This window comes from Erythrolamprus reginae, chromosome 2, assembly GCF_031021105.1.
Source record: "Erythrolamprus reginae isolate rEryReg1 chromosome 2, rEryReg1.hap1, whole genome shotgun sequence".
Classification (NCBI taxonomy): domain Eukaryota; kingdom Metazoa; phylum Chordata; class Lepidosauria; order Squamata; family Dipsadidae; genus Erythrolamprus; species Erythrolamprus reginae.
This window is the reverse complement of record NC_091951.1, coordinates 14,278,990-14,298,480: the sequence shown is the minus strand read 5'-3', so window position 1 is coordinate 14,298,480 and position 19,491 is coordinate 14,278,990. Positions and strand designations below refer to the sequence as shown.

The window sequence follows — 19,491 nt, the reverse complement described above, 5'->3', positions numbered from 1 at the left end:
ATGGCATCTCAGAACCACTGCACAATTGGATATCAGCGTTCCTGTCAAACAGACAACAGGTGGTCAAAATAGGTAATGCCATATCTAATCCTGCTCCAGTTAACAGTGGCATTCCCCGAGGCAGTGTCCTAGGACATACTCTCTTTATATTCTACATAAACGATCTCTGTGACAATATTACAAGCAATTGTGTTCTCTTTGCTGATGATGTTAAGCTATTTAATACCTCTGATAATACTTCTACCCTTCAAAAGGACCTTGACCATGTAGCTGAATGGTCTAACAACTGGCAACTGGAAATCTCATCCAACAAATGCTCTGTCCTACACATTGGTAAAAAGAATCTGAATACTAAATACACACTTGGACAAACTGAACTCAGTCAAAGACCTTGAAGTACTCATTTCCAATGACCTAAGTGCCAGAGACCACCGCAACAGCATTGCCAAAAAAGCACTAAGAGTCACAAACTTAATTCTATGCAGCTTCTTCTCTAGAAGCACCAATCTACTAACCAGAGCATACAAAACATTTTTCAGACCAATTCTTGAATACAGCTCACCTGTATGGAATCCTCAATGCATAACAGCCATTAATAGGAAATACTTCACAAGAAGAGTCCTCCACTCCTCCTCACACAACAAATTACCTTACTCCTCCAGACTTCAATTACTATGTTTAGAAAATTTACAGCTACGCCACCTCCGAACTGATTTAACTGTTGTTCATAAAATCATACATCACAATGTACTCCCTGTTGGTGACTACTTCACCTTTAACAACAACATAAGAGCATGCAATAGATAAAAACTAAATGTAAATTGCTCCAAACTAGACTGCAGAAAATACGATTTCAGCAATAGAGTGGTCAACGCCTGGAATTCACTACCGGACTTTGTTGTTTCTTCCCCCAATCCCAAAATCTTCAACCTTACATTATCTACAATAGACCTCCCCTTTTCTAAGAGGTCTGTAAGGGGCGTGCATAAGTGCACCATTGTGCCTACCATTCCTGTTCTAATGTGTTTTTATCTTTTCTATCTCTACTTTATCCTTATATTATGTTAAACATACTACAAACAATACTATATTTGTATGACAAATAAAAATAAATGAAACAAAAATACTAATTAAAAATATGTAAAAAAATATGCACAGGAATTGGAAGAAAATATAGGAATTAAATCTGTTAAAAAAGTGAAATATTTAGGAATCTGGCTATCAGCTAAATGTAATTCAATAAAAGAGAATAATTATGAGAAATTATTAAAAGATATCCAGAATGATTTAGCAAGATGGTCCAAACTACAAATATCACTACTAGGTAAAATATCTGTTATTAAAATGAATGTACACCCAAAATTTCTTTATTTATTTCAGACTGCCCCAATAATAAATGAACAAAAATTTTACAATCAATTGGATAAAGCAGTCAGGAAATTCATATGGATGGGGAAAAAAACCCAGAATTAAATATAAACTTTTACACGACATAAAAAGCCAAGGAGGTATGGGTTTACCTAATTGGAAAATATATTACCAAGCAACTATGGCCTTATGGTTAAAAGATTGGGTAACTTTGGAAAATAAAAGACTGTTAACTATTGAAGGCCATGATTTGCAATATGGGTGTCATAAATATTTGTGGAAGAACAAGGAAAAAATACATAAATATTTTAAAAATCACTATATTACAGGCATATTGATACAAAATTGGCTAGAAATTTAAAAAAATTGCTTTAATATCCCAAAATGGCTTTCCCCATTAGAGGCAATAATATATCCAAATTTAATTGAGTTAAACAATACTATTACATATCAAAAATTGTTATCAAATCAAAATGAACTTAAAACAAGGTCAAAATTAGTAGAAGAAGGCATAAATATTGATTGGTGGCCTTATCTGCAATTACAGAATAAACATAAATCTGATCTTGAAAAATGTGGCTTTCAGTCCAGAGAGCAGGAAATTGATATTTTTTTTCTAAATCCAGAGGGAAAAACAATTTCAAAGTTTTATAAATGTTTCTTAAATAAGGAAATGGGGGAACAGAAAGTTAAAGAAGTGATGATAAAGTGGGCACAGAACATAGACCACGTGATAGAATTGGAGAAATGGGAATCCCTTTGGAGCTACAATTTGAAACTGACTATTTCAGCTGCTTATAAAGAAAATTTGTATAATTTTTTTTAGCGTTGGCATTTCACACCAGCTAAATTAGCAAAAATATGTCAAGAAAGATCTCCAAATTGTTGGAAGTGCAAAGAGGAAGTAGGAACTTATTACCATATGTGGTGGACTTGTGGAAAGGCTAGATATTTTTGGAGGAAAATATGGAGATGTGTAAAAGAAATTACTTTAGTTGAGATAAAATTTGAACCGGAAATTTTTATATTAGGAATGATTGATAGCAACATTAAAAAAGAGGATAAATACCTTGTTATTAGTGATGGGCGAACCCAAAGGAGTTTGGGTTCAGTGAGTTGCCATGAAGTTTGGGTGAGTTTGCTGAACCCGAACTCGAACTCCAAACTCTTCTGGAAATAAAGCCACACTTTATTAAAATTAAATTGACACAGAGCTCTAATGGCTTTAGATTGCATAGAAAAAGGAAATGCATAAAAAGAAAGTGTCCCTGTGGTTGACACCAAATTAAATTTAGAGAGAGAACTAGAGGCTTTAGATTACATAGAAAAAGGAAATTCAGATAAAGAAAGTGGCCCTGTAGTTGACCCAAAATTATATTTGCAACAGGGTGAAGAGGGGGAAGCAGAGTAGCAGGAGGAGGCAACAGCAGGCACCTGCTTTTTTCCAGCAATCCTGTGTAATGGAAGGGCATGTCCTGTGTGGTGCACTTGGTCTGGACATCTCCTCTTTCTCCAGGAGAAGCTCCGGGATATCCGGAAGCCAAAGATCTGCAACTGTGGATGGGGCAGGTGCACGGCCCCAATTTAAATTGACAGAGAGCTCTAGTGGCTTTAGATTAATTAGAAAAAGGAAATGCAGAGAAAGAAAGTGTCCCTTTGGTTGACCCCAAATTAAATTTAGAGAGAGCACTAGAGGCTTTATATTACATAGAAAAAGGAAATGCAGAGAAAGAAAGTGGCCCTGTAGTTGACCCAAAATTATATTTGCAAGAGGGGGAAGAGGGGGAAGCAGAGTAGCAGGAGGAAGCAACAGCAGGCACCTGCTTTTTTCCAGCAATCCTGTGTGATGGAAGGGCATGTGCTGTGTGGTGCGCTCAGTCTCTGACCACTGTGGCCAGTAGTAACAGCAGACTAAACGCTGAGGGTTTGCAGCCTTCTCCCTCTTCTGCTGGCTGACTGGGGCTGTGAGACCACCACAGCCTCTTCCTCCTCTGAACTCTGCTGGCCTTCGGTCCATGTGGGATCTAGCACCTCGTCACCCCCCCCCCCGGCATCTTCTTCCACCCACTCCTCCCCGCTAGCCTCCCTCTCAGCCTCAACATTGCAGTAAGCTGCAGGAACAGGGATCTGGGTCTCATCATCCTCCCCCGATTATGTCCTGGACACCTCCTCTTTCTCCAGCAGAAGCTATGGGCTATCTGGAAGCCAAAGGTCTGCAACTGGGAATAGGGCAGGTGGACGGACCATGGCATCCCAGTTACAAGTGTCAACAAAGAGCATTAAAGACTCCACTGCTTTTGACTGAGATGGCCTTACTGCTTTTAAGGTGGGTGATGATGAGGGCTCTTTGTGGCTTTGCACACAGAATTAAATTGGCACACTTTAGAACTGGAACTGGAGGAGAGAGGAACTGGCACTCCGCTCACCAAAGTCTGCTTGTTCTGGTGCCCTGGCAGGCTGGCTTTGCGCAAAGGACATACTGGCACACTGGCAAACTGCAACTGGTGGAGAAAGAACCTGAACCGTGTTCGCTAAACCCGAACCATCATGGGATTCCCCACCTCCTTTTGCTTGCAGCGCCGCGGCGGTGTCCTTTTACATAAAAAAATATTCTCCCATAAATATCTCAGATTTTCAAAAGGCGACAGTTCTGGGAGGAACATGCATTTAGGCTCCCTGGAACCATTTTTCTGAAAGATAATTTCTTTTCCTGGCCAGGTGCACAGTACAGCCATTGACTGGATTTGAACTCAGGACACTCTCAAATGTTCCAATGGAAATACACCTGAATATCTCAGATTTTCAAAAGGTGACACACCTTGGAAAGAACATACATTTAGGCTCTCAGAAAACATCTGTGCAAAAAATAATTTTATTGAACACAAACTTTATTTGAACACAAACTATTCCCAAACATTTACCATAAAAATATACCTGATTATATACATACATAAGATGAATTTTACAGCTGTCGGGAGGGGGGAGGAAGTGGTGTAAATAAAACTATTAAAAAATATATAATTTGTCGGTTGTACAATTCAACAAATTTTGCAATATCCTTCTCCATCGAGTGGGGAGGAAATGGAAATTTTGCAGTATCCTTCCCCTGAAGTGGGGTAGGAATGGATATTTTGCAGTATTATTCCTGTTGTGAAAAGTCAGTTTACAACAACTTATAAAAGTTCTTGGTCCTTTATTCTCTGCCTTGCAAATTCATCACTATCTTCCCTGTTTTGAAGTGTCAATCTTTTTTTCCCGTGATTTTTTTCCTCCTACATTTTTCAGAATTCAAAAATTTCTAAAGAATTAAAATAAACTTTTTTCCATTTTTTAAAATTGAAAAATAAATAGAAAAAATGAGCACATTAAAAATTGAAAAATAAGTTGAAAAATTGTAAAACCAATTTTAAATAATTGAAAAAAATAAAATTTTGAAAAATATAATTTGAAAAATATTGAAAAATAAAATTTGAAAAAGAAAAATTGAAAAAGAATATTTGAAAACATTTTTTAAAATCAAATGTATAAAATTTTACTAAGTTTCTTCGCCTCTGTGAAGTGATATGCACTTCTTATGGAAATCTCTGGCTGTTTTCTAGGAGATGCTTTGTTCTTAACCTCCTGGCCTTGGAAATTAGCCCTTTCCTCCCTGTTTAGAAGTGTTCAGGGACGATTCCTTGGTGTTAAGAAGACAGGGAGCTCTAGAATTAAATGACAGAAATCTACACTGGAACAAAAGTCCACAGATCTGGGTGATCTTCCCCAGCAGTTTGTGGAGACAGTGTACCCCAATGGAGGACTTCACAATGAGACAATTCCCTAGGTATTAAAGTATCTTTCTCCAGCATCACTTTCTGGACATGTCCTGACAGGACTGTAGAAGAGTGTCCCCAGGGATCTATCTGTGAGATTTCATACACATCCTTTTTTTTCTTTGTACACGGAAGAGGCTCAGAAGTCCCAGGGGACAAATGATCACTCACAGTAAATATCCTAGACTGTGAGACATCTGCTGCAATTTTCCCAGTGACTGTCTGTGATATAACATTAGGCTAAAGCAACAGTGAATGCATCAGAAAAAAGGGGGGGGAACCCCTCTACTTGTGCTGAATGATTTGCACAAGATTTAGGGGCTGTTTTGCTGAATGCGCTGTCTTCCTTTTCTATGCGAAACTCGGTTTGTCTGTTCAAAAGGGGAAAGCCACTGGATATTTCCTTTCGTGAAAGTGCTTTGAATTCACATATCTCTTCTTTGGAAACAGAGGATTGATTCAGCCTCATTAATTATGGACCCCCTGCTTCTGCTTCTGCCACTGCTGGTATCCCAGCAAATCTCTGGGAAGCTTAGAAAGAAGTGTTCACTGAACTTGGAGCATCTAGGTGAAAATAGACCATGGAGTTACTACAGGCCAGGAGACCATCTCATAAATATAATCACCAGTACATTTACTATGGCAGAGGATATATTGAGTTTCAACGTGTTTCCTCTAACTAAATCTCACTTGTAAGTCTTTCAGTGTGATGGAGTTGTATTCTCTCCATCTGCATTACTAACACCCTCATTCTTTTATTTTTATTCCACTTACTCCTATATTGTAGGAATTGACTAATCTCTGGAATTCACCTCTCTCAATTCCTAAGAGGTCGGAAAGGGGTTGCATAAGTACACCAGCATGCCTTCCGTCCTCTGTCCTAAGGCTTCTTTTTTACTGGTATCATGTATATCAATATTATTATATCTTTATCTGCCACCAATAGGTACTTCACAAAACAAACAAATAAATAAATTGTTCTGATTTTGATAGGCTCTCTCTCTTTTGTCATTTTTTTTTGAATATGACAGAAATATAGCAGAATAAGTGGCTTGGAAGGTAAACCTGGAGATGTCCCTGTACAAGCAGGAGACTTTATACCATTTCAGACAAATGGCTATCCCATCTCTTCTTAAAATCATCCAGTGATAGAGCAGCCACAACTTGTGAATGCAAGCCATTCCACTGATGAATTCTTCAAACTGTTAGGAAATTTCTCTCCTTGATTAGTTTCCATCCATGGTTTCTTGTTCTGACTTCAGGTGTTTTAATGAATAGATTGTTCATCTCTTATTTTAGATATTGGAACACTGCTATTATATCACTTCCAATGCTTCTCTGCATTGTACTAGAAATACTATGTTCTTGCAACTGTGGTCATATGTTTTTGTTTCCAGCAACCTAATCATTTTCGTTATTCCTCTTTGCATTCTTATTAGACTATCAACCTCCTTTTTTATTGTGTTGACTAAAACTTGACAAAATATTGCATGTGTGCTCTTATCAAGATCCCTTTCACAGTTATTACTATTGAATAATACAATCTATTGTACACTGGGGAATTTGATACCAAACCCCAAAGGTAGAACCTTACTTTTCTCACCACTGAATTTCATTTTGTTACTTAAGACCCAGTGTTCAAGTCTGTCGAGATCATTCTGTATTTTGATTCTATCTTCTGGAGTGTTGTCTATACCTGCCAGCTTGGTGTCATCTGAAAATTATATTAGTCCTCCTTCTATGTCCCCATCTAAAACATTTGTGAAGTTATTAAAGTGTACTAAGCCTACGACAGAGCCTTGGGATACCTCACTGCATATTTCCTTTCAAGTAGATGCAGTTCAGTTAAGGGCTAAATCTTGAGTATGGTTGGTCAGCCAGTTATGAATCCATCTGATGATCATGCTGTCTAATCCAATTTTTTCTATCTTATCAAGTAATAGGTTGTGGTCTTCTTTATCAAATGCTTACTGAAGTCCAAGCAAATTATGTCCACAACATTTCATAGCACTTCAAGGAAGAACCACTCCAAGTCCTCGGAGAGGGGCAGCATACAAATCTAATTATTTATTTATTTATTTATTTATTTATTTATTTATTTATTCAATTTTTATGCCGCCCTTCTCCTTAGACTCAGGGCGGCTTACAACATGTTAGCAATAGCACTTATTGCTATTAAGAGACACAAATGTAATGATAGGATGTAAAAAATACCTGAAAGTCTACATTATTTTCCTCTCTGCCACAAATTATAGAATTAATGACTTAAGGAAGTCATAGTTTCCTTTCACCAGCTCATTTCTATATTTTTATAACCAATCATTGATATTCAGTTCAGTGCCTAATTTGTGTAGGATTGGAGGGTGACTTGAATTAAAATGGCATTTTTTTCAATCACTTTTGAAATATCCACTTCTTTATTACAGTGCTACAAATAATGGACTATTTGTGATTCTTAATCTTATGGAGTAAATGACTATCTCTTTTCCAATTTCTCAATATTTACAAATATTTAATGTTCATGGATTATTTGCCTCTGGGTTTGGATGAGTATTTGCTTTAGACTCAATAGTCATATATTGACAAAGGGGATGAAATTTCAAAAAAAAGTTATTTGATGATTACTCTTGATTATGGTGATATTAACTATAACTGGCTTTTTTTTTTTTACAATAGAGTACCTTATACTAACAAAAACAAAGAACGCTTTATTTTCACCATCCAAGAGATTAACAAGAATATTCAGCTAATGAATAATCTCACACTTGGGTACAACATCCATGAGAACTATTTGCACGCACTTGGCACTTCAAATGCCTTGCTGGACATGCTCTCAACTGGAAAAGCCAATGTTCCCAACTACAGCTGTGGAAGGAAAGACAATATTTTGACTTTTCTTGATGCAGCTGACAGGGAAATATCCATCCAGATGTCAACTTTAGTAGGCACCTACAAAGTCCCACAGGTGTGTGTATGTTTCTGTTGCACAGTTGTAAAGGTGAGGAAAGGCTGATGAATTAAAAACTAATTCAGTACATGAGATGCTGAGAAAGCCTTCAATAACCTCAATTGGAATTTCTTTAAAAAATTAATAAATATCATGGATTTAGGAGGAAATTTTGAAAATACGATAAATAAAATATACTCCAAACAAAAGGCAAGGATAATTATAAACGGAGATTTAACAAATTCATTTGATATTAAAAAAGGAGTGAGACAAGGCTGCCCATTATCTCCCTTAATATATATAATGTCTATAGAAATCCTATTAAATCAAATCAGAGGGAAATCACTAATACAAGGCACCAAAATTAAACAGCAAATATATAAAGCACAGGCTTTTGCCGATGATCTGGTCTTCTTGTTAGAAAATCCAGTCAGCTCAATGATGCATTTAATAAAAGAATTAGAGAATTATGGAAAAGTGGCCGGATTAAAAATAAATAGGAATAAAACTAAAATATTAACCAAGAATTGTAATCAAGATTTAAATAAATTATTAATAAAGGAAACAGGTTTTCAAATAGAAAAAAATTAAATACTTAGGAATTTGGTTCATGGCAAGGTACTCTTCACTAAAAGAATTAAATTATATGAAACTACTAAACAAAACAAAAGAAGACTTAGAAAAATGGACAAATTTAAATTTATCCTTAATGGGAAGAATTAATACCATAAAATCTAATATACTTCCAAGGTGGCTCTACCTCTTCCAAAGAGCACCAATACAATTAAACAAATAATTCTTTTCTAAAATAAATAAAATAATTTCCAAATTTATCTGGTGCAACAAAAAACCAAGAATAAATATGAAAGCCTTACAAGATCTAAGAACAAGAGGAGGATTTGGCTTGCCCAACTTAGAAATATACCACCAAGCCACCAAACTATTATGGATTAAATAATGGGTCAACCTAGAAAACTCTAGGATTTTAACAATAGAAAGTCATGATATAAATGAAGGTTGGCACACACATTTATGGGAAAAAGAACAAACAAAACACTCACATTTTAAGCAACATCAAATTCGGAAGACATTGTTGGAATACTGATGAAAAGTTAGGAAAAAACATTATAATGAAATACCCAGATGGCTATCTAAATTAGAAGCCCAAATTCATCCAAACATAATTAGCCAAAAACAAATAATAACCTATGAAGTTCTCTTAAATACCAAAGGAAGCCTAAAAATTAGAGAAAGACTTAAAGATGAAGGCATAGTAATAGACTGGCTACCATATTACCAAATTCAAAGTAGATACAAAAAGGACCTGGTGAAATTCGGAATATGTCAAAAACAAAATGAAATAGACAAAATATTAACAGGCTCTGATAAAAAATTCATAACCAAAATGTATAACTATCTACTAAACTACAAAAATATCGAAGAAATAGTCAAACATAATATGATAGCTTGGATGACCAACTTTGGCTACGCGATCCAACTGGAAGACTGGGAAAAACTATGGTCAGTAAACTACAAGATGACGCTATCAACACCTTACAAAGAAAATCTCTATAAAATGTTTTTCCGATGGCACTATGCGCCAGCGCACTTAGCCAAAATAAATGTGAATGTAAGCAACAAATGTTGGAAGTGCAAAAAAGAGGTAGGAACATACTACCACATTTGGTGGCAATGCAAGGAAGCAAAAAAAATTTGGACCCAAATCCAGACATGGATGGAAGAAATATTAGATTATAAACTTGAGATAAAACCAGAAATGTACCTATTAGGAATAATTAGAGGCAAACATAGTAAAGAAAATTATTACTTAATAAATCATATACTCACAGCTGCAAGATTAGCATATGCACAAGTATGGAAGCAAAATAAGACACCAAACAAAGAAATGGTGATTAAAAAAATATTAGACTGCGCCAAATTTAGTAAATTAACATACGAGATACAAAACCAACAAAATAAGGACTATTACAGAGTGTGGGAGAAATTATACAACTGGGTGGAAATTAAGAAAAAGGTATAGTAAGTAGAACTGTAAAAGATAAATTTTGTATATATATAAATCGTAAATGTTTAATGTTGTTTGTATGTTGTTGAAATGTTTGTATGTCAAATAAAAAAAAAACCTAATTCAGTACAATAGGAAGATGCAGCACTGATGGAAAGTTCACATTTTTGTACATAATCTTAGAAAAAAAATATTTTTCAATGCTGAACGAATCCAATATTCATGAAAAAAAATCTCCATCTTACCTATTGTTAAGAAAACATACCATATTTTTCAGAGTATAAGATGCACCTTTTTACTTCCTAAAAGAAGCTGAAAATTCAGATGCGTCTTATATTCTGAATGCAGCTTTTTTTGAAGCTTTTCCCCCCAGCCCTAACTAAGTGCTAACGATCTTCCCAGGTTCTTTCATTGTTACTGTCTTTGAAGAATGTTATCCAAGCTCTAAGTCTTTGCAGGGTTTTTTTCATTGATCTAACTAGCTTCAAATGTTTATTTCCAGCCCTAACCAGGTGTTAACAATGTTCCCAGCTCTGACCAGCTTGTAAAGTCTTTCATTGTTATTCTCTGCAAAGAATGTTTTCCAAGCCCTAAGCCTTTGCAGGTTTTTTTCATTGCTCTACTTGCCTAGAATTTTAACCAGGTTCTAACAATGTTCCCAGCTCTTACTGTCTTGAAAGCTCTTTCATTGTTATGCTCTCCAAATAAGGATTTTTTTTAAAGCCCCAACCAGGGGATAAAATAATGTGCTGAAGCTGAGCAGACTAAGGATGCTAGCCAGATGAATATCTGGTAAGCAAATTCTTTTCCCTATTTTCCTCCCCCAAAACTGATGTGCGTCTTATGCTCCAGTGTGTCTTATATTCCCAAAAATACAGGCTCATAGTGATCAATGGCAGTAATTAATCACGTTATTTAAAAAGCTACAAATATATGAGCCAACATGTCAACAACTTTTTACCTTAATGTATTCATAATCAAATGAATCATAAAAGGCTTGAAGAACAATAGAGCCACTGGAAAGGACTTTCTATCAGCTGAATTATTCAAACAATAAAAATAATACCTGCTATAGTTGTGAGGATAATAATAATAATAATAATAATAATAATAATAATTATTATTATTATTATTATTATTATTATTATTTATTAGATTTGTACGCCGCCCCTCTCTGAAAACTCAGGGCAGCTCACAGCAACAATAATCAATGTACAACAAATCCAATAATTAAAACTATGGCTAAAACCCCTATAATTAAAAAACAGACAATACTACTCAATCACAACCATACATAAATCTTACTAGCCAAGGAATACGTCAATTACCCATGCCTGGCGACATAGATAGGTTTTCAAAGTCTTGCAAAAGGCAAGGAGGATGGGGGCAGTTTGAATCTCCAGGGGAAGTTGATTCCAGAGGCAATAATATTTTCTATTTTAAAAAAGTGTATAAAAAGCACCCTAGTTATTATTGCCTCATTGTTCAAGTAGATATTGTGGTTAAAATAAATGCTAGAATCTCTTGAGAAGTGTTGATAGTGGGTAGATGAACAGGGTAAATGTACATGGTGGCTTAGTGGCTAAGACGCTGAGCCTGTTGATGTGAAAGGTTGGCAGTTTGGTGGTTCGAATCCCTAATGCCACATAATGGAGTGAACTCCCATTACTTGTCCCAGTTTCTGTCAACCTAGCAGTTTGAAAGCATGTAAAAACACAAGTAGAAAAATAGGGACCACCTTAATGGGAAGGTAACAGCTTTTTGTGCACCTTTGGTATTTAGTAATGCTGGCCACATGACCATGGAGATGTCTTCGGACAGCGCTGGCTCTTCTGCTTTGAAATGGAGATGAGAACTGCCCCCTAGAGTCAAGAATTACTAGAACATATGTACGAGGGGAACCTTTACCTTTACCTTACTTTACTTAACTCCATATTTTAATCTAATTGTGGTTAATTGTGGAGGTGTTATTCTAATTTATTTTATTTCTTGTATCTGTTTTTATATACAGTCTTATTAATATTATGGGTTTATGTGTTTATGTGTTTGATACTTAAAAAAATGACTAATCAATAAACCATTCAAATATATTTATCAAAACAAACCTCGTCATTTTTCATTACTTTTTTCAGATCAGGGATAAAATTGCTTCAGAGATTCTGAGTGATAAAAGTGATTTCCCCTTTTTCCACCGGATGCTTCCCAAAGAAGGGTTTCACTACCCAGCAATTATCCAGCTGCTCCTCCATTTCAGATGGACCTTGATTGGTCTCCTTGCTCCAGAAACAGAAAAGGGAGAGAATTTCCTGAGGAGTTTTCCTCCTTTGCTTGTCAGGAATGGGATTTGTGTTGTTATATCTCACCAAATTCCAATGACTATTTATCAAGAACCCCTTGGGGGATGCAGCTCTACGTGGAAACAAGTCAATGTCTTTGTTCACCTCACAGAATATATTATTGTTTCGAGCGCATTCCGTACTTTCCATTTAACACTTAAAGATTTGCCAGGACCCATTGAAGGGAAAGTCTGGATCACTACAACTTTGGGGAAATATTCAATATATCATCATGGGTATCTCAAATACATCCATAGTATTTGGAAGTTTGATTTTCTGCAACAATCAAGGCCAAAGTATGGTGATTTTGAACCCTATTTCTTTCTAGATCACCAGTTTGTACAACAATCTTTTCACTGTTCTTCTTCAAAATATGCCTTTTCTGTCAAAGGTCGAAGAAGATGCATCCAAAATGATACAGTAAAAACCCAAGAGAAAAAGGGCGCGATTAAGATTGCAAATAGTGACTCTATTTATACTATGCTTATTACTCTGGCCCACATCCTGAAGGATGCGTATTCATCCAGATCTTGGAGAAGGAAGAAGGTCCAAGAGACATTGGAAGCTCCAAGACTCCAGCCATGGCAGGTATGGGATCCCAACAAGGATCCAACAAATTAAACTCTTTTGGAGAAGAAATCCATAGGAAAAGGAGGAGATGATCTCTGGTGGAGATGATTTGATGGATGATCTCTGGCGGGCCCGGGAAAGGGGATTATCCTCTGTCCTGGTGCTTCTTGACCTCTCAGCGGCTTTCGATACCATCGACCATGGTATCATTCTGCGCCGGCTGGAGGGGTTGGGAGAGGGAGGCACTGTTCTTCAGTGGTTCTCCTCCTACCTCTCTGGTCAGTCACAGTCAGTGTTAGTGGGGGGCCAGAGGTCAACCCCGAGGTCTCTCCCTTGTGGGGTGCCTCAAGGGTCGGTCCTCTCCCCCCTGCTATTCAATATCCTCATGAAACCGGTGGGGGAGATCATTCAAGGGCATGGGGTGAGGTATCATCAGTACGCTGATGATACCCAGCTTTGCATCTCCACCCCATGTCCAATCAACGAAGCAGTGGAAGTGATGTGCCGGTGTCTGGAGGCTGTTGGGGCCTGGATGGGTGTCAACAGACTCAAACTCAATCCTGATAAGACGGAGTGGCTGTGGGTTTTGCCTCCCAAGGACAATTCCATCTGTCCATTCATCACCCTGGGGGGGGGATTGTTGACCCCCTCAGAAAGGGTCCACAACTTGGATGCCCTCCTCGATCCACTGCTTACATTAGAGAACCATCTTTCAGCTGTGGCGAGGGGGGCGTTTGCCCAGGTTCGACTGGTGCACCAGTTGCAACCCTATTTGGACCGGGAGTCACTGCTCACAGTCACTCATGCCCTCATCACCTCAAGGTTTGACTACTGTAATGCTCTCTACATGGGGCTACCTTTGAAAAGTGTTCGGAAACTTCAGATCGTGCAGAATGCAGCTGCGAGAGCAGTCATAGGCTTCCCTAGGTATGGCCATGTTACACCAACACTATGCAGTCTGCATTGGTTGCCGATCAGTTTCCGGTCACAATTCAAAGTGTTGGTTATGACCTATAAAGCCCTTCATGGCATCGGGCCAGAATGTCTTCGAGACCGCCTTCTGCCGCATGAATCCTAGCGACCGATTAGGTCCCACAGAGTTGGCCTTCTCCGGGTCCCGTCAACTAAACAATATTGTTTAGCGGGACCCAGGGGAAGAGCTCCCCCCAGAGATTGGAACTGCCCCCACCCTCCTTGCCTTTCGTAAACTCCTTAGAACCCACCTTTGCCGTCAGGCATGGGGGAATTGAAACATCTCCCCCGGGCCTATATAGTTATGTATGGTATGCTTGTGTGTATGTTTGCTTTTGATAATGGGGCTTTTAGTGTTTCTTTTAAATTATTAGATTTGTTATATATTGTTTATTATTGCTGTGAGCCGCCCCGAGTCTACGGAGAGGGGCAGCATACAAATTTAATAAAGAAAAGAAGAAAGAAACTTTGGAGTGTTCTGCATGCCGAACCCGAACCCGAACTTTTTTAAAAGTTCAGGTGAAGTTCGGGTTCGGGTTCGCCTGGGAGGAGAGTTGGATTCTGGGGGCATGGCTTTGATGTCACAGAGACTACTTCCTGGCCAGCTGAAATGGGGAGGAAGAAGTCTCAGTGATGTCAAAGCCCCGCCCCTGGAATCCCTTCATGGGATTTCCCACCTCCTTTTGCTTGCAGCGTCGCTGCAGCATCCTTTTCTGTAAAAAATAAAAGGAAGCAAAAGGAGGTGGGGAATTCCCCACCTCCTTGTTTATTTTTAAAGAAAAGGACGCTGTAGTGGCTGCTGCTGTTCAGGTTCGGCTAAAGTTCGGGTTCGGCGAACTCATCCGAACTTCACGGCAAAGTTCGGGTGAGTTCGCTGAACCCAAGCTTCATGAAGTTCGCCCAACACTATTCTTTAGATCTTTTTTGTATTACTTTTTGTATTACTTTTTTAAAGTTTATATTTTAATGTTTCAAATAAAATAAAATAAAATTTAAAGGAAAAAATGTAACATGAAAATAAGAGGTAGGATAAGAAACAACGGTTTCTGCTTTTAAAATTCTTAGGTGTTTCCATTCTAGTTCCATCCCTTTCTGAAGAAAAATGAGTTCTATAATCTTTCTCATTGGAAACTCTACATGGACCAAAATGGAGAAGTAACTGCAGACATAGACATTATGTGCTTGTTGGCTTCAAGGGGTTTGAAGAAAAGGAAAGTGGGGAGTTTTGAAAGACAGAGACTTGTTATTGACCAAAGTGCTCTTTCATTGGTAAAGTTGCCCCACCAGGTGGGTAAAATATTTCTGTGTTTTTTCCTTATGAGCCATTTCAAGCAGATTAATTTTAGTTATAATGGCAGATTACTGTTTTCTGATACTACTTGTTGTTATCTTTTTTAAGGGTAGGCTGTATATGCAGAGCAACCCTTGAGTTATAAAGGACATGTACCTAGAAGTGGGATATTGCAGTAGATATAAATAATTATTCAGTTTCTATGTTAATTCAAGGGTTGCTCTGTACACACCTCTAACCTATGTTATGGGCCCAGTGAGATATTGCCAGTGAGATATGTTATAGTGTGAATATTCAGTTTTTCTTTTTGGCGGGGGGTGGGGTGGGTATAAATTTTTTATTGTTTTTTTTCCTTCGTACACTTTAGTAATATCTTCTTTTCCTTCGTACACTTTAGTAATATCTTCTATTTCCAGTGCAATAAAATGCAGTATTTTGTTAGTAACTCGTATAATCCCAGAAAAAAATCATAATACAAAATTATTAATTTCTCTATAAATCTTTTATCCCTTATTGCATTTTTTTAATCTAATCTTGTCGTCCAGCAATCACAATCATCATGTATTACCTCTCTTCATTAATGTTCCCTCAAGTATATACTGACAAATAAACAATATTTCTAACATTCTAATTAACTGGTAGGCTGTAGCGCCTCCTATTTCTCTTTACACATTTTACTTAAATCTAAATCACATTGAAAATACTAAAGAAAGGGGGGGGAAGAGAAAAGAAAAAATATAACCAATTTCATTCCTTTTTTTTAGTGCACCAGAAATCATCTATTGTTCATTAATTCCATTTTTATGATTCTTTCAAAATAATTTATGTTCTTATATTCCAATTTTACTTATCAAATTCGACTTGCTTTATTAATATACTTCTTTAAAAATATCGCTATTCTTATATTTCAATGTTACTTATCAAATTCAATTTGCTTTATTTGTACATTTCAATAAAACTAATTAAATTTATTTTAATATAATCAACCAACCTAATATTTCCTTAATATATTCATTAAAATTATTTGAATCTATTTTAATATATTCAACAAATCAAATATTTCCCCAAATTCTGAGCATATTTAATACATTTAATTAAATTCAGTTAAACCTATTTTAATATAATCAATAAACCTAAAATTTCCATAAAATCCACACATCAAATCCTAAATAGGACATATATTAGAAGCTAATAATTGTAATCTAAATCTAGTAGTATTTTGTGTTTTCCTGATCTTTCAGCTCCAGTGTTAATTTGTTCGCTTCTGCACAATCCAGCATTTTTTAATCAAGTGTCGATCGTTAGGCAGTGATTCATTTTTCCAAAACTGCGCTATAGCTATCTCGTCATTAGATGTTGAGTCAAATAATATTGTTCTTTTGTCATACTTTTATTGATAATACCAAGTAAAAATATTTCCAGTTTCATTTCTAATTTGATGTTAATTATTTCTTTTATCCATTTTTGTAACTTATACCAAATTTTCTTGACTAGTGGGCACGTCCACCCCATATGAAAGTAAGAGCCATGTTATTCTCCACATTTCCAGCAATTAGGTTTGACGTTAGTGTACATCTTGGCTGGGGGTGTATGCCACCTGTAAAACATTTTTACTGAATTTTCTTGATAGGAAGTAGACCTGGTCATTTTATAATTTATGTGCCACATTTTTTCCCATTGATCCAGATGAATGGGGTGTCCAATATTCTTAGCCCAAACTCTCATATTACCTTTGACAATTTCTTCTAAATTTTTATGTTCTGACAATAGTTTGTATATATTAGTAATTGCTTTTTTGTTTGGGCCCAGTAGGATTTTATCAAGCGGTGAGTCACACTTCTGAATTCCATATTTTTCTTTATCAACCCGTAGTCTAGATTTTATCTGAGTGTAGGGCAACCAATCTATTTTAATTGCTTCTTCGTTTAGCTGTGTTAATGATTTCAGGTTCGTGTGTCTATCTAGCACTTGTGCATATTTCACCATTTTTCCTAGACTTCATACTTGAAAACCATAACGGTGCCTTAATATAGTGCTGTTTCTTAATTATATTCCAGATGTATAGGAGCTATCTTCTAATCAAGTGATATTTAAAATATGAATGTGTAAGAGACCTGTTATCCCAAATAAAACTGTGCCAGCCTGTTTGGATGTCGTGACCTTCTAAAGCTAATAATCTTGTGTTCTTAAGTTGGATCCATTCTTTAAACCAGCGTTTCCCAACCGGTGTGCGGCGGCACACTAGTGTGCCGCGAGACACGGTCAGGTGTGCCGCAAAGCTCCTAGGGAAGCTCCAGCTGGGCGGGGCGCTGCCGGTGCCGGTGCCTCAGACCTGGAGCTCCCACTCGCAGCTGTGCCCCGGCTACTGCCTGATGCCGCTGTTTTAGGTGCTCTCCTGCTGGGCCCCAAAGAAGGAAGACGGGAAAAAGGAGAGCGTCATTCTTCGCGCCGCGGCATCGGGCAGTAGCTGGGGGACATCTGCGAGTGAGAGCTCCATGTCGGAGGCACCAGCACCAGCAGCGCTCCGCCCAGCTGGAGCTTCCCTGATGTTGGCGGCAAGTGCCCTTTGGGGCCCGGCGGGAGGGCAATGGTGGCGGGAGCAGGAGGGTGCCGGCTGTAGCAGCCCCAGGCAGTCGCGGGGAGATGGCAGCGGCGAGATGAAGCTCCAGGGTGGAGGCAACGGTGGCGGTTGGACGTGCTGCTGGAGACGTACATGCTGGCACTGCGGGGCTGGCACTAGCTTGCTGGCTGGGCCGGAGGTGCCAGCCCCACGCCCATGCCCAACGCAGCGCCAGCATATACGGCATCCAGCAGCACGTCCAGCTGCCACCGTCAGGCCTCCCGCTCGCAGTCAGCCCCTCTGCCGCCACCCTTGGCTACTGCCTGATGCCGCTGTTGTCGGCATGGTAGAAAGAGAGAGAGAGACAGAGAGAGAGAGAAAGAAAGAAAGAGAGACATAGCAAGAAAGAGAGAGAGAGAAAGAAAGAAAGAGAGATAGTAAGAGAGAGAGACAAAGAGAGACATAGCAAGAGACAGAGAGAGAGAGAGAAAGAAAGAATGATCACAAGAGAGAGAGAGAGAGAAAGAAAGAGATAGAGAGAGAGAGAAAGAGAGAGAGAGAGAGAAAGAGAGAGAGAAAAAGAATGAAAGAAAGAGAGATAGCAAGAGAGAGAGAGAGAGAGAGAGAAAGAGATAGCAAGAGAGACGGAGAGAGAAAGAAAGAGACATAGCAAGAGAGAGAGAGAAAGAGAGACATAGCAAGAGAGGCAGAGAGAGAGAGAAAGAAAGAAAGAGATAGCAAGAGAGACAGAGAGAGAGAGAGAGAAACAGCATGAGAGAGAGAGAAAGAGAGAGGGAGACATAGCAAGAGAGGCAGAGAGAGAGAGAGAAAGAGAGACAGCAAGAGAGACAGATAGAGAGAAAAAGAAAGAGAGACAGAGAAAGAGAGACAGAGAAAGAGAAAGAGAAAGAGAAAGAGAGACATAGCAAGAGAGGCAGAGAGAGAGAGAAAGAAAGGGAGACACAGCAAGAGAGACAGAGAAAGAAAGAGAGAAAGGGAGACATAGCAAGAGAGGCAGAGAGAGAGAGAGAAAGAAAGAGAGACATAGCAAGAGAGACAGAGAGAGAGAGAAAGAGAGAGAAAGAGAGAGAGAGAAAAAGAGAGAAAGAAAGAGAAAGAGAGAGAATGAAAGAGAATGAAAGAGAGATAGCAAGAGAGGCAGAGAGAGCAAGGGAGAGAGAAAGACATAGAGGGAGGGAAGGAGGGAAAGAGAAAGAGAGCAAAAAAGAGAGGATGAAAGAAAGAAAAAGGGATGGAGAGAGAGAAAGAAGGGAAGGAAGGAAGAGAGAGAAAGCGGAAGGGAGAAATAGAGCGAAATGGAGGAAGAGATTTTTTTTGGTCCAAACTTTTCTTTAGCCGCCCCCCGCCCCCCAGTTCAGTGTTCCCCAGGATTTTGAAAATATGAATAATGTGCCGTGGCTCAAAAAAGGTTGGGAAACACTGCTTTAAACCACACTAGAACTGCCACTTGATAGTATGTTCTGAAATCGGGTAAACCCAGTCCACCTTGCTTTTTACTGTCTTGTATCCATTTAAGTCTAATTCTTGGTTTTTTGCCTTCCCATACAAATTTGGATATTAACTTTTCTAATTTTTTTTAAAAGTTCCA

The 19,491-nt window shown here is 38.0% G+C and overlaps 1 protein-coding gene across 1 annotated transcript in view; it reads left to right on the top strand.

The window, feature by feature from the left end:
* The first annotated feature begins 3,521 nt into the window (after positions 1-3,521).
* The window catches only part of LOC139159156 (vomeronasal type-2 receptor 26-like), a 30,074-nt gene continuing 14,104 nt past the window's right edge, over positions 3,522-19,491 (top strand). The window contains exons 1-6 of the mRNA XM_070736508.1: positions 3,522-3,694; positions 4,087-4,177; positions 5,631-5,872; positions 7,857-8,145; positions 12,286-13,077; positions 15,112-15,300. Of these exons, the coding sequence (XP_070592609.1) occupies positions 3,522-3,694; positions 4,087-4,177; positions 5,631-5,872; positions 7,857-8,145; positions 12,286-13,077; positions 15,112-15,300 (1,776 nt within the window). The remainder of the gene's footprint in view (positions 3,695-4,086; positions 4,178-5,630; positions 5,873-7,856; positions 8,146-12,285; positions 13,078-15,111; positions 15,301-19,491) is intronic.